Genomic DNA, 14,496 nt, shown 5'->3' with positions numbered 1-14,496 from the left:
TGCTCTTTGGGTGCTTGGCTGCTTGGTCTGCTGTTTCGTTACCTGTGATTCCAGCATGCCCTGGAATCCAACAGAAACTTACGGTATGATTCAGATTCCTCAAATGATTTGGATGAGACCGGATTTCTTTCTATGGGACGTGGGGTTGAGAAATTGTTACTTATTGCGGAAAGCACACTCATGGAGTCTGTATATTTTAAACTATTAGTGTTGAGACAGATATTGATATTGTATATAGCTAGGTGGATTGCATTAAGTTCTGCAGTATAACTGCTACAATCAGCCAGGAGAGATACAGATACTGTAAATGTGGGAAAGACTGCTGCAGCACCTACGGCATCATATGTGCGTTTCGGCATAAACTGCATGATGTGCTTTTTGGCTTCCTGATACATTACTTTGTTTTCTGTTTTGTATTTCTTTCCCCTCTTTCCACATTTCACAATTTTTTGAATATGCCGGATGGTTACCTTTGCAGTTGGGACAGGTGAAGGAGGTTACGGTACAATCAGCTTGTGTGTGTTCAGTTGAACCACAGTTTGGGCAAATCATAGTGCCATGGCATGCTACCTGGGAGTGTCCATATTTCTGTCATTTTGTAACACCTGATGGGATTCGGTATATATGGACGTATACGACAATTCAGATACCCTGCTTTAACCATTGTTGGTAAGTTTGGGGTACTAAAGGTCAGTATTATGTTCCTTGTTGGCTTTAATTCTCCATCTTTCCAGCATGTATTACTCTTTGATCTGTCAATTCTTGTACAATTTCATCCTCTGAGATGTTAATCAGATCCCACTCTGCTATAACTCCTTTAGATGTTATAGCAGAGTGTTATAGATGTATTCAGAGTGGCATGAGGCGTCATTTTCACGGGAATTCCACCAAAAGTAGTCAGTTTCAATAATATTTCCGAGTGTTTTGGCTTCATTGTCTCTACCAGCAGATCTCCAGACTGTAATCGCTTTACCATCTTCGGTGATCCTGCAGCATTTTCCAAGCTTTTCTGGATTAGAAATGGGGATAATCTGCTAACAGGAGAATCTGATACAGAATGAATAAGGAGAAAGGCTGGGTGATCTTGTTGACATAGATGTGTTTTTTGTCTTTTATTTTGATAAGAGCCATGATCGGGTTGGTCTTGATCAGTAGGTGATCTCAACTGATCAAGTGAGGGAAAGGTTTCTTTGTCCATTTTGTACTCCTTTTGGCCCTGAGGGTTGGCTTTCCCACTCAGGTTACCGGCCCCGCCACGGGGAGGCAGGAGTAATGCCACGAGTGGCCAAGCGGTTGTTAGGTTAGTTGGGTTAGTAAGTCTAATAAAATTAAAAGGAAAGTTGTCTTTTCTTTCCTGACTTGTAAGATGAAGTCTACAGTGCTTTTTTTAAGAACTTAAGAGAAACTAATGGGGAACTTAAAAGAAGAGTGATTCCTTTAAAGAAGAACGCTTTGACTCGCTTTATAGAGCTCAGAAAATCGCTTGGCCACGGAAATCGCTTGGCATCCGGGGCCTCCATGATGTTTTTGTCATGCAGAAACAGCACTTGTCAGTATGGCTTCAGAGTTTTCATATCGTTGAACAGCAAAAGGTTATAGTTTTCCTAGTTTTTGTCTTCCAGTTTTCCCACATCTTCAGATTTTTGGTGCAGGTAATACAGCATGTATGTGGAGCTCAGGTTTCTCTCTGATCACCATCCAACCAAAGTACAAAGAATATGCACATTTAGCAATACTGTAGATTTTCTTCCTATGGATTTTTGTTGTAATTCATCTACAAAGCAGAAATTATCAGTTGTTCAGACACTTCCTTTGCTTCTGCTTAAATATTGTACTGTTAATGCAAGGTTAAGCAAAAGACAGAAGAAACAAACTATGCAACAGATAAGCTATACACATACTACAACTGTCTTTGCATTACTGAAAGGGAGAAAGGTGGGAGGTAGGAAGACAAGGTTAAACATATTAATCCTCCTCGACAATACTGCCACCTACTTGTTGGAAAGGCATCGCAATATGAGATGTAATGAAACATGACACTAAATTAATTTTGGTTAATTTACTGACATATAAACATGATGCATTTGCACTAACTCATATGTCTGCAAATAAACATTATTATTATTATTTGCAGGTAGTACAATAGATAAATGTCATATCTACTTCCCTAAATTGTTGTAAGATATACATATTGGCAAACACAAAATCCTTACCCCCACCCCACAAGCATGAGAGGTAGTAGAACCTACAGTACTTAGTACTGGGTGCCTCCGTAGCCAGGTGGGAAGGAGCAGCAGTGCGTAGCACACGCTTCTTGATTAGACCGGGGTTCGAGCCTGTCACCACCAAATACGGAGGATGCGGAAAGGTCAGGGAATGACCACCGCATATCCACGGAGCAATATGGCCTTAGTTGCTAATGCTCCTAAAAAAAAAAAAAACAAATAACAACAACTTAGTACTGTGCATGAGTTGAAGGTTGAGAAGGTGGAAGAAGATACTTGTTGACTTGAATTTCAATACACTGCAATTTTCAGGAAATACGTATGAAGAGAGGTTGTTCCAGAAAACGTAAGTTGAAGGAATAAACGAGGAAGAACAGTTGGTTCGGTGAATCTGAAGATGGACAGTAAAAGGATGCATATATGTAGAAATTGTGATGTGATGTGAAATTTTAAGAATTATTTTCGAAGTCTAGGCATAAAAATTAACAAAGAGCTGATATATTAATGGAGGTAAGAATCATGTTGTTAATGTTTACACACATTAATTTTCATATGACTGCTCTTTTCTATTTCTTTCATATGCATCTTAAATTGGTGGTTGGGGCTCCATTTTGTAGTATGGTGTGCTATCTGAGCCCACCCCTCCTTCCTCTTTTGAAGAATAATTTAAAATTTTTTCCTGATGACATGCTAGGTATTATAAGAGGTGTGGCAATGAAGTTCTTCAACTGGTACAATAGAAAAGAACATAAAGCAAAGAAACTCAAAAAATGGTTTTATTTTTATTCAAAGTAATTACTACGTGATTGAATGCACTTATTACATCATTCTAAAAGTTTCAGAAAAGTCCGCATAGGTGTCCAAAGAGATAATGTTCAGTTTGGCAGTGTTTTTATTTGTCTTCAACATCCTAAAATCTCTTTTCTTTGAGGTCAGTTTCATCTTAGGAAAGAGGAAGAAGTCCGCTAGTTTAAATCCAGGGGCTCACATCTGGTGAGTATGGGCTTGGCACACCCAGGGTCCTGAGCTGGATATCATCATTCTTCTTTTTCTTGGTGATTCCCTTCTATTTCTCTCTCTCTCTCTCTCTCTCTCTCTCTCTCTCTCTCTCTCTCTCTCTCTCTCTCTCTCTCTCTCTCTCTCTCTCTCTCTCTCTCTCAGGGTAACTCGGAAATTTTTTTTTTAGCTGGTGCAGCATAAGCCTTGCATTAGATGGCTAGTAATAATAATCGATCAGGAGAGTAGGGTGGATGTTTGATCTGTAATGACATGTTTTGTAAGAAATGTCTTCACAACAAGTGTGGAATAGGAGAGGGGGGGCTGTCCTGCAACAAGAACAAGCTGCCTTTCTCTCAAAATTGTGGCATTATCCACAAAATGCTCTTCAGCAGTCTTCAAAGCACCCATACATTGAAAGCAGCATAGACTCCCTCCCCTTCAGGTACAAATTCCTTGTGAATCACATCCTGTTTGTCAAAAAATGTGATCAGCATAGTCTTCATCCTGAACTCTGTAAATGAAATCTTTTGGGCCTTGGTGATGATTCTGAAGTTCACCGCATGCTCTTACACTTCATCTCTGCATTTTACTGAAAGACAAAACACTCATCTCCAGTGACAATACAGTTGGGGAAATTAGGGCTGTCTCAAAAGTCTGAATGAAGTCTTTTTGTGATGACACTGTTGCTTCTGCTCATCTGTGAGCCCATGCAGGGCAAATTTTGCAATGACCTTCCTTTCCCCTAACTCTTCATGTAAAATTTGACAAATCATCTCCTTATTCATATCCAATTCATTAGAAATCATTCTGAGGGTCAAACAATGATCTCTTGCCACAATTTCCAGAACTTTTGCTTTGTTTGTTTGGGGATTTTTGCAACTTTGTTCTCATTTTGAGAGGTTGATGGACACATATTTCTTGAGCCATTTTGAATTTCCATCTTTGAATCACTTCCATCTTTGAATCACTTATACTGTTCAAAAACATACTGGTATGACTTAATATTTCATCAACATAAACAGTTCATTTACATCTTTGAATCACTTATACTGTTCAAAAACATACTGGTATGACTTAATATTTCATCAACATAAACAGTTCATTTCCATCTTTGAATCACTTATACTGTTCAAAAACATACTGGTATGACTTAATATTTCATCAACATAAACAGTTTTTAACATTTCATACATTTCTGTTGCAGATTTTTTAAGTTTGAAGCAAAATATGATATTCCATCATTGCTCCATTGCAAAATCATGACACAGAATGTGGCGCCTCTGTAGCCAGGTGGGAAGGAGCAGCAGTGTGTAGCACACGCTTCTTGATTAGACCGGGGTTCGAGCCCATCACCACCAAATACGGAGGATGCGGAAAGGTCAGGGAATGACCACCGCATATCCCGGAGCAATATGGCCTTAGTTGCTAATGCTCCTAAAAACCAAATAACAACAACAACAACGACACAGAATGTTAATGCTACCAACAAAACTGGTTGTTATTTGCAACCTGTTGTCAGCCTACCAGACAATCTCTGTACCACCATCTGTTCGAGGAAGTTGGAACTACAACATACCACTTCCATTTATTTTCAAATTCATCAAACATGACTGCAACAACACTAGTCCAGGAACTTTATTCCCATACCTCATACTTTCTAAAAGTAGATTTAAATTAAACTCCAAACCCTAAGATCAGCATATCACACATTACAGCTAATGTCACATCAGCCAGTATTTAAAAAAAAAAAAAAAAAAAAAATTGCAGAATTTAAAGGAGAAAACCTCTTTTCCACCTTAAATGATGGCGACTATTATTTTCAAAACCACAGAAGGAAGAATTTAAAATCTCAGGGTTTTTTTTTTTTTTTTTTGAAAATAAGATAATTTTTAAAAGTTTTATACCATTCTGAAACTGTACATTTTGAACTTCTTAAGGTTGAAAATGCAGTTTTTTTTTTCTGTCAGCTTTTACAGAGAATGACAATATATGAGGGGTGTTCAATAAATTATCTACTTACCTATGAGGGAAATGAGATAGAGGCAAAAACCTTTTTTTATTTTTTAATCTAACCCCCCTGAACTTCAATACGCTTGTTCCATTTTGTTGGCAGTGAGGAAATACCAGAGAAATGAAATTTTGTCCTGTCCATCGAAGAACGCAGAAACAGCAGACTTCAGTTCATTATCATCAGCAAAGTGATGTCCATGTGCATTTTTCTTGAGGTGTCAGAAAATTGTCACTTGGAGCCAGATCTGGCCTGTAAGGTGGATGGATTAGTTCTGTAAAGTCACAGTCTCTCAAAGCAGCAGCAGCATCAGCAACAGCATGTGACCTGAGCACTGGTGGGTTGTCCTGAAGAAACAGCACACCTCTGGAAAGCTCTCCAGAGCATTTTTCCTTTATGACATCCCTTAGGTTGTACAGCAGGGATGCATATGACTCCCCAGTGACTACCTGCTTGTGTTCCAAGCAATGAAGGTACAAAATTCCCTCAGCATCACAAAAAAATGGTGGCCATAATCTTGCCAGCTGAAGGTTGTGTGCGAAGTTTTTTGGGTGGGAGAGAACCCTTGTGTTTCCATTGCATTGATTCTTGCTTGGTTTTAGGATCCCAGTGATGAACCATGTTTCATCACCCATAATAATTCTGGAGATGAAAGTTTCAGGATCCCTTCCATAAAGCTCTGAATTCTCCTCACAACACTGTACTTTGAATTGCTTCTGCATAGGGGTCAGAAACCTGGGGAATCCACCTTTAACTGATCTTAGTCGTCCCCCAAAATGTTCATGGAGGATGGTTATAACTGATCCCTTAGATATATCATATTCCCTAGAGATTTGGGACACCTTTAAACATCTGTCACTCAGCATAAAGGGTTTCCTCCACTTCGCACATTTCTGGAGTGGTCACTGTCAGAGACCTTCCTGGACATGGATCATTTTTGATGGACTCTATCCCATTTCAATTGTTTTGACCAGAAGTTCACCTGGTACTCTGAAGGTGCACTGTTGCCACACACTGTTACCATTCTTTCATGAATGGCCTTTGGCCCATTTCCTTCTTTGGAGAGAAACTTGATGAGTGAACGATGCTCTAATTTCAGCAAATCCATAATTTTACACAGGTGTCATTATTTCTTTCCGTTACAGCAGCACAACTTAAAAAGTATACTCCATATATAGGTTTTCACGAATGGTGCATATAAAGTGAACAAAAAAATTACTACAATGTATGATGAATAGGAAATTTTTTTTTAAATTATAACTTTCCAATAGTACAGTAATCTTACCCAGAGGGCAGTTCCTCTTGCTCTTTACCTTCATCCTCATGAAGAGCCAGAGTCTGTAATCCTTGGGGTAAATTCATATTGACAGGTGACATCTAGGAGAAATATCATAAATTAAAACACTTGCTATCAAATAAAATTAAAGAAATAAAAGAAATTTTTTGTTATGTTATGGTTTGAAAATCAGTTTTGCAGTATACTTACTGGCTAACTGATTGTGAAATTCACCCATGAATTAGTCAGTAGAAAGCTGAAACTTCAAGCACTTTCACGTGACTTGTTGAGCGATCACATTCCATATGCATTATATAATCAAAAGTATTTCAACAACCCTCCATGAATACAGTGTAGTGTGCCAGATGCCCTACTACTTTAGGCTCAGGCATACCAATATAAATTTCGTGAATCAGCCTGTGCTGCAACAGTAGACTAGAAGTGAGTTATGTGTTTTGAATTAAAACTTGCAGATTTTCAAAGTGGTATGCATGCCACATAAGGAATTCTCCTGTGTGCAAACTGTGATTTGTCTGAAACTCCTAAAATCCACCATAGTGATGTTATTCAAAGATGGAAAACCATAGGTGATATCTCAATGAAAAAAGAAGTCTGAAGAGTCTTACAAACTCACAGATCTGTTTGATGACCAAGAGGCCACAGGGAGCATCCATTAAAATGTCGGCCATCCACAGGAAGCTGCATAGCCTTGATTGATGGTAAAGCAGCTGTGCATAAGCCCAATATCATGGTTATTAATGCAAAATGACATTTGGAGTACTTCTGTTTCTGATGTTTGGGGACTCTAGAACAGTGGCAGAAGATGGCAGTGTTATGGAGTGATAAATTTTGTGACAATGTTTCATTCTGATGGAGATTGCTCAGAGAATACTTTCTGTCAAAAGTTTTGTAGAGGCAATCTGATGGTAACAGGCTGTTTCAGTTAGTTCAGACTTGGCCAGTTAACCATAGTGTTTGAAACCATGAAGTCCATGACATACTTGGATGTTTTGAACAATTAACCCTACAGTTTGGCACTACACCCATGGAGTGTAACTTGAAAATAATGAGCCTGTGTTAATTGTTGGTTAAAGATAAAAATCTGTCTGTGATTTTCTGTCACAAATTTTTATCTTTAAGCAACAATTTTTTACTTGGAATAGTTTTTGAATTTTTATTTATCATTTTCCCAGAATTATAGCAAGATTGCACCCAACTTTTAACTCATCATAAAGCTAGCATTATGATGAGTTAAAAGTTGGGGAGCTGACTGGTACTGATGCCAACAAAGCTTGGAACTGTGTTTCTTTCTAGTCTATAATTATTTACAGAAATTATCCTACATAGTCTATACAGCAATATTTTTAACAGTAAAAAATTAGATATTTTTGAAAGATTCATTATTATTTTTGAATAACGAATATGGAAATATGGAAAGTGATAATCACCATGAAGTGGAGCCAATATCAGCTTATAAATCATATAGAGGATCCCATAACACAAATTAAATAAATGAAGCTGTTCCTAGAAGAGTTTCTTCATAAACAGGCCAATAGGATTACATCTGCAACAAGATTGCAGATAGTGAACTGCTGGTCTGTTTTGGAACATAGAGTGATTGAACTTAATATAGAAAACAAGGTTTTGAAAGCAAACATAGAAACAGTGACTGAAGAGAAGAATAATTATAAAGAAATAAATACTTTGAATTATGCCCAAGTAGCAAGGGCCACCAAAGCAGATTCATCACAAACTAAACAAACCAACAATAAGACCAAGGAAATATTAAAGGCAAAAGAAAGAAACAACCATTATAAAGGCTAAGCCTGACTCTAGATACAAATCCAGCAAGGAAGTCAGGGATACTATCATGACAAAATTAAAACCTCATTTGAAAGAAATAAAAGTGAATAACATGAGAAAAATAAAAGATAATGGAGTTTTAATTGAAATAACAAATAAAGAGGATGTTAAAAAGGTTGAAACCAACCTAGAGGACTACAAAGAGAAAAGCCAAGGGGCAGGAACCACAACATCATTACATTTGACATCCCTGAGACAACTGTGGAAAGAGATCTTATGTTGGATTTCTACAACAAAAATTTTATTAATAGAATGGAACTGGACAAGTTTGCCAAAGGATTTCTTCTAAAAAGAGGTTCAAAATACAAAAGAAATGGGCAATTTAATCATAGCGGAAGTGTCACCCAGAATTTTGAAAAACCTACAAGGACAACAAAGAGTCTACTCTGACTGGACCAGCCATAAATTCAGGGAATTTCTTCCAATACAGAAGTCCTTTAACTGTCATAAATATGGTCATACTGCCGGAGACTGCAGTCAGAAATCTCCTATCTGTGGCCATTGCGCAGTCACTGGCCATAATTACAAGAACTGCCAAAATGTACTACTTATAAGGCAGCACGGCTGACTGGCTATGCACATAGTATCAGGAATGATAAATGTGCCTGCTATTAAAAAAAAAAAAAAAAAAAGGTAAAAATTATACAATCTAGGACCAACTATGGGCCAGAGTGAAAACATAAATGTGACTAGGGCTCTAAATCTCATCCAATTGAATGCTCAAAGAGCAAGAGTTGTAGATCAGATCAAACTCAAATTGGAAGGAAATAATATATATCTTGGTACTCCAGGAGCCCTACACACATATGGGTAGGGTTCAAGGATACCCAAGAGGCTATAAAATAATAGAATATGCCTCAGGTGTCCCTTCTACAGCAATAATAATTAAAAATACTGAACTTGCAGTCAAAAAGTGGGTCATCTCTGCTCCCCAGCGGCAGTGTGTGTCCATATCACACCAGTGCCATAGGACAGTTTTACATTATTTCACTATATTCCAGACCAGGTGAAGATATACAGGGTCCAATCACATTATTACGACCACCTACCTAGTATCCAGAATATGCACCTTTCGCAGCATGCACTGCAGCCAGCCATGGAAGGAGGGACTCAATAAGTTCGTGGAAGGTTGCTACGGGTATCTGTGACCAAGCAGGAATGGAATATTCTTGCAGGAATGGAATCCTTTATCCCACACTCCACATTAAAATCTCGTCCTTTATCTAAACCTTGATTTTCCAATAAATGTGCTAAGGCTGTTCAAGAGAAGAATGTTACATATCGTAATTGGCTTGTTTCTAATTCTCCAGTTTCATTTTCTGCCTACACCAAAGCTCGCGACAATTGTAAAGCAGCTATTAATCAGTCCAAACTAGAGTTTGAACAGGCTAAGAGTAGAAAACTTCTTGCCCTAATGATAGCCGAGCATTCTGGTCTCTTGCCAAAGCTATTGCCCGCAACTTTTGCCCATCTCTGCTCCCACCTCTGTCCAAACCAGATGGTTCTGTTGTCACTTCAGCCAAGGATAAAGCTGACCTGCTAGCATCCCATTTTTCTTCCAGCTCATGTATTAATGATCTTGGTAAAACACCTCCCACCATTCTTAACACGCTCCATTCAATGCCTCCTGTGGTCTTCCGTAAAAAGGATATCAGAAGGAATTTGATGAATCTTGATGCTAAGAAAGCTCCAGGTCCTGATGGTATTTCTCCACTTGTTCTCAAAACCTGTGCTCCTGAACTTACTCCTATTCTTTGCCGCCTTTTTTCACTTTCTTATTCCAAAGGTGTTTTTCCTTCTGCTTGGAAATTTGCTCATATCCAGCCAGTTCCTAAAAAGGGTGACAAATCCCTCCCATCCAATTATCGTCCCATTGCAATTACTTCTACTCTTTCTAAAGTAATGGAGAAATCAATTAACCGACAACTCTTGAACTACCTAGAAACCTTCCGTCTGATCAATCATCGCCAGTATGGATTCCGTCAGTGTCGATCCACTGGCGATATTCTGGCTTATGTTACAAATTTATGGACTAATTCAATGGAAAGGTTCGGTGAAACACAAGTAGTTGCTCTTGACATCTCAAAGGCTTTTGATCGTGTTTGGCATAAAGGTCTTCTAAACAAGCTCACCGAGGGTGATGGTAGATGGCTCTCTGTCTTCTAACTTCTCCACTAAAGCTGGTGTCCCCCAAGGATCAGTTCTTTCCCCCACTCTTTTCCTCTTGTATAGTAATGACCTTCTTCCATTGACTGGAAATCCTATCCATAGTTTTGCCGATGATAGCACATTACATTCCATTGTCCATTTTGAGAAACCTTGTCCTGCTCAATCAGCTTTAACTTCTCGAAAATCTGCTACCAATTCCTTAAATGCCGATCGTCAGGTAATTCTCCAGTGGGTCAAAGAGAACTTAGTTGATTTCAACCCTTCTAAAACTCAGTCCTGTCTTATATCTAGCAAAAAGGATTCTTCTGCTCCTATGCTTATCTTTAGTGGCACTCCGATTTCTAGGCAAAATGATATATCTCTTTTGGGGATTATCCTGACTTCTAATCTCTCTTGGCAGAAGCACATTACAAATATTGCTTCCTCTGCATCTAAAAAACTTGGTTTTCTCTTTTGCTCTCGGCGTTACTTTTCTTCCAAACAGCTGCTCACTCTGTATAAATCGCAAATCTGCCCTGCCATGGAATATTGTTACCACATCTGGGGTGGTGCCCCCAAAACCTCTCTCAGGCTTCTTAATTCCATTCCGAAGAGGGCAGTTAGGTTAATTAATGATTCATCTCTAACAGTCTCTCCACTCCCTTTCTCATAGATGTACTGTTTCTGCTGCATGCCCCTTCTACAGATACTTCCACGAGCACTATTCTTCTGAATTGGCTTCTATAATTCCCTCTTTCTCTTTCAAAACAGTCCGAACACGTGCCGCCAACATCCATTTACTGTCCAACTTCAAACCCACAGAACCAACTTTTCATCTTCCTCATTTATTCATTCAACTGCCATTTTCTGGAACAACCTTCCTTCATACGTATTTCCTGAAAATTACAATCTACAGAAGTTCAAGTCCAATGTCAACAAATATCCTCTTTCGTCTTCTCAACCTCCAACCCAAGCATGGTACTAAGTACTATAGGTTCTAATACCTCTCATGTTTGGGGTTCTCATAAAAAAAAAAAAAAAAGCAGACTGCAGTGCACCCCGGAATTCCTGTAGGTTTCTTGGTGAAGGATCCATCCATCTGATGTGTTGAAAAGATGGGTGAAGATCCGAGAAATTCAGTGGCCAAGGGAGTAGCTTGAAGTCTTTGTCGTGCTCCTGAAACCGCTCATGGACAATTCTGGCAACCTGGCATGGCACATTGTCTTGTTGATAGATACCATAGCCCCCAGGGAACACGGTCAACATGTATAGGTGTACCTGATTGGCGATGATTGATAGGTAACCATTTGTGTTCAGAGTACCCTCCAGAGGTATCAGCAGACCCAAGCCACGCCAAAAACATTTCAGACCATAATGCTACCCCCATCAGCCTGCTTTCTGCCAATAATCGTGTCCAGGTGTCTGTTCTCAGAGGTTTCATGCCTAATAAGTCACCGTTCATCCACTCGGTGGAGCAGAAACCATGACTCATTGGAGAAGGCCACCCGTTGCCACTCAGCTGGGGTCCAGTGTCGGTATTACTGTGCAAACTGACGGCGTTTGCGATGAACGGTTGTCAGCATGGGTGCTGTCACCAAGCGTCTGCTTCGAAGCCCAATGCGCAACAGGGTTTGCAGCACTGTCATGCTGGAGACCTTTCTGGTGGCTCCCCCACGGTTCATTTGGACAGCCAGTTGAAGAACAGTAGTGTGCCGACTGGTCCTGACCAACCGTTTCAGCCAACGTTCACCTCTGGGATCAATGGCACACGAGGCTCCACAATTGGCATGTCGGGGTTGTCAAAACTGTCCCTTTTATTCATCCAGTCTTGATATACTTTCACACTGCAGCACATGAGCATTTCACGAAGTCCGCTGTTTTGGAAATACTGGCATCCCTGGCCCAATAGCCTATGATCATGCCTTTTTCCAGGTCTGATAGGTCGCGTGCTTTACCCATGACAGAGGCGGTTACTGTGTTCATAGATGATGAACATCAAGCATATATGCTTGTGGTGTGTGTGATGTCTGCATTGGGGGGGTTATAATATAATTGGACTCTGTAAATCCAACTATTGAATGCCTACAAGCACTCAAGGCTTGCTATCTGCTGCAAATATCATAGTGTGTGCTGATGTCAACTGCCAGTCAGCTTTATGGCACAGCAGTACGGAAGACAGAGCAGGCACACACAATGGCCAGATACTTTCAGGCTATATAGCCGCCTCACCCTTTCAAGTGTGAGGTGGCTTATGGACCAACCAAATAATCTCCCAACTTTTAGCAGTACCATGTGGGAGAGCAACACTGATGTTACTCTTGCCACCAATTCAACAGCTTATAAAATTACAGACTAGTGTGTGTCCAGCCAGCCTGGACCATACCAGTCTGTAATTTTATAGATCATAGAACCATCACTTTCAAACTAAACAGGCAATTATAATCAACCCAACACTTCTTGTTGGATATCAAAAGGTATAATCTCAAAAAGGTGGCAAATGAAGTTTAACATTGACAAATGTAAAGTATTACACATGGGAAACAGCAACCCCAGAGCAACGTATCAACTCTGTGGTACTACACTGACAGTGGTAGAGAATGAAAGGGACTTGGGGGTGGTTGTGCAGGCAGATATGAAGTTCTCTGAGCAGTGCAGACGGGCTGCAAGAGTAGCTCATGGAGTATTGTCAATGATATACAGGAATTTTTCCAGCAGGGATAAGGAGGTCATTATTCCCTTGTATAAGGCAATGGTCAGGCCACACCTACAGTACTGTATACAGGTCTGGAGGCCTCATTTCAAGAAGGATGTAGAGCTGCTGGAATGAGTACAGAGAAGGGCAACGAGATTAGTGAATGGAACAAAGGGGTGCTCTTACAAAGAAAGGCTTAAGTTTTGCAAATTACAGTGTCTGGAGACTAGGCACCAGCGAGGTGATCTGATAGAGGTGTATAAAGCCTTGAATGGTTTGAGCATGCTCAATGCTGATGGTATTCTTCCTCTAGTTCAGAATAATCACCTGAGAGGGCATAAATTCAAATTGAGGAAAGACAGATGTAGGATAGACGTGTGGAAATTTGCCTTTAGCCAGCGGGTGGTTGGTTGGTGGAACAGACTTCCATCCCTTGTAGTGGAGGTTGATAGCCTAAATAAGTTTAAGGCTCAGCTGGACAGGTATTTTGAACGAACAGAGGGGTGAAGTGGAAGTGGTTTTTTTTTTTTTTTTTTTTTTTGGCTGATGCTGCATAAGCTTGCTTTCTTGCATCAAATGCCTCTACTAATGCTAAAAGGCAAACTAGCAGATTTTCGCGAACATACAGCAGCTGATCTGTAAAAACAGGAAAATGAGTAGTCTCGATCAGGCAACTGTAGCCTGGACGAGCAAACATTGACTATGACAAATAATTTAACAAAAACAGCAAACCTGTCTATCCCACGGAAAAAACCGAGGAAGCAAGCAGTCCCCTGGTGGTGCCCTGAACTGATTATACTCAGGAGAAGGGTGCACCAGACGAGGAGAAATTTTCAGAGCCAGAACATCTTGGCCACAAAATGAGGTGGATGCACTGAAAGATCCTTATAGACCTCTCAGGAATCAGTATATAGAACTCATAAGAGACAATTACATTTTTTTTTTTTACATTTTTATTAATAAGCAGCCAGAAACTGGCAAATCTGTTATATACATACATACATACATGTTGTATTATATACAGATTCAAAGTCACGTTAATTACAATGTCATAAAGTGAAATGAACATATAACATGTCCAGACAATAAATCACATCACACAACTAATCACGTTATTGATTTTATTTGGTTTTTAGGAGCATTAGCAACTAAGGCCATATTGTTCCGGGGATATGAGGTGGTCATTTCCTGACCTTTCTGCATCCTCCGTATTTGGTGGTCATGGGTTCGAACCTCGATCTAATCAAGAAGCGTGTGCTACGCACTGCTGCTCCTGCCCACCTGG

At 39.7% G+C, this 14,496-nt stretch overlaps 1 protein-coding gene across 1 annotated transcript in view; it reads right to left on the bottom strand.

Moving 5' to 3' along the window:
- Sik3 (Salt-inducible kinase 3) overlaps nt 1-14,496 on the bottom strand; it is a 474,358-nt gene that overhangs the window by 121,522 nt on the left and 338,340 nt on the right. Inside the window, exon 12 of the mRNA XM_090388735.1 lies at nt 6,518-6,609. Coding sequence (XP_090244861.1) covers nt 6,518-6,609 — 92 coding nt within the window. The remainder of the gene's footprint in view (nt 1-6,517; nt 6,610-14,496) is intronic.

Source organism: Mastigoproctus giganteus, chromosome 2 (genome assembly GCF_048544385.1).
Source record: "Mastigoproctus giganteus isolate SK-2022 chromosome 2, ASM4854438v1, whole genome shotgun sequence".
Lineage (NCBI taxonomy): Eukaryota > Metazoa > Arthropoda > Arachnida > Uropygi > Thelyphonidae > Mastigoproctus > Mastigoproctus giganteus.
This window is presented reverse-complemented; position numbering and strand designations above follow the sequence as displayed.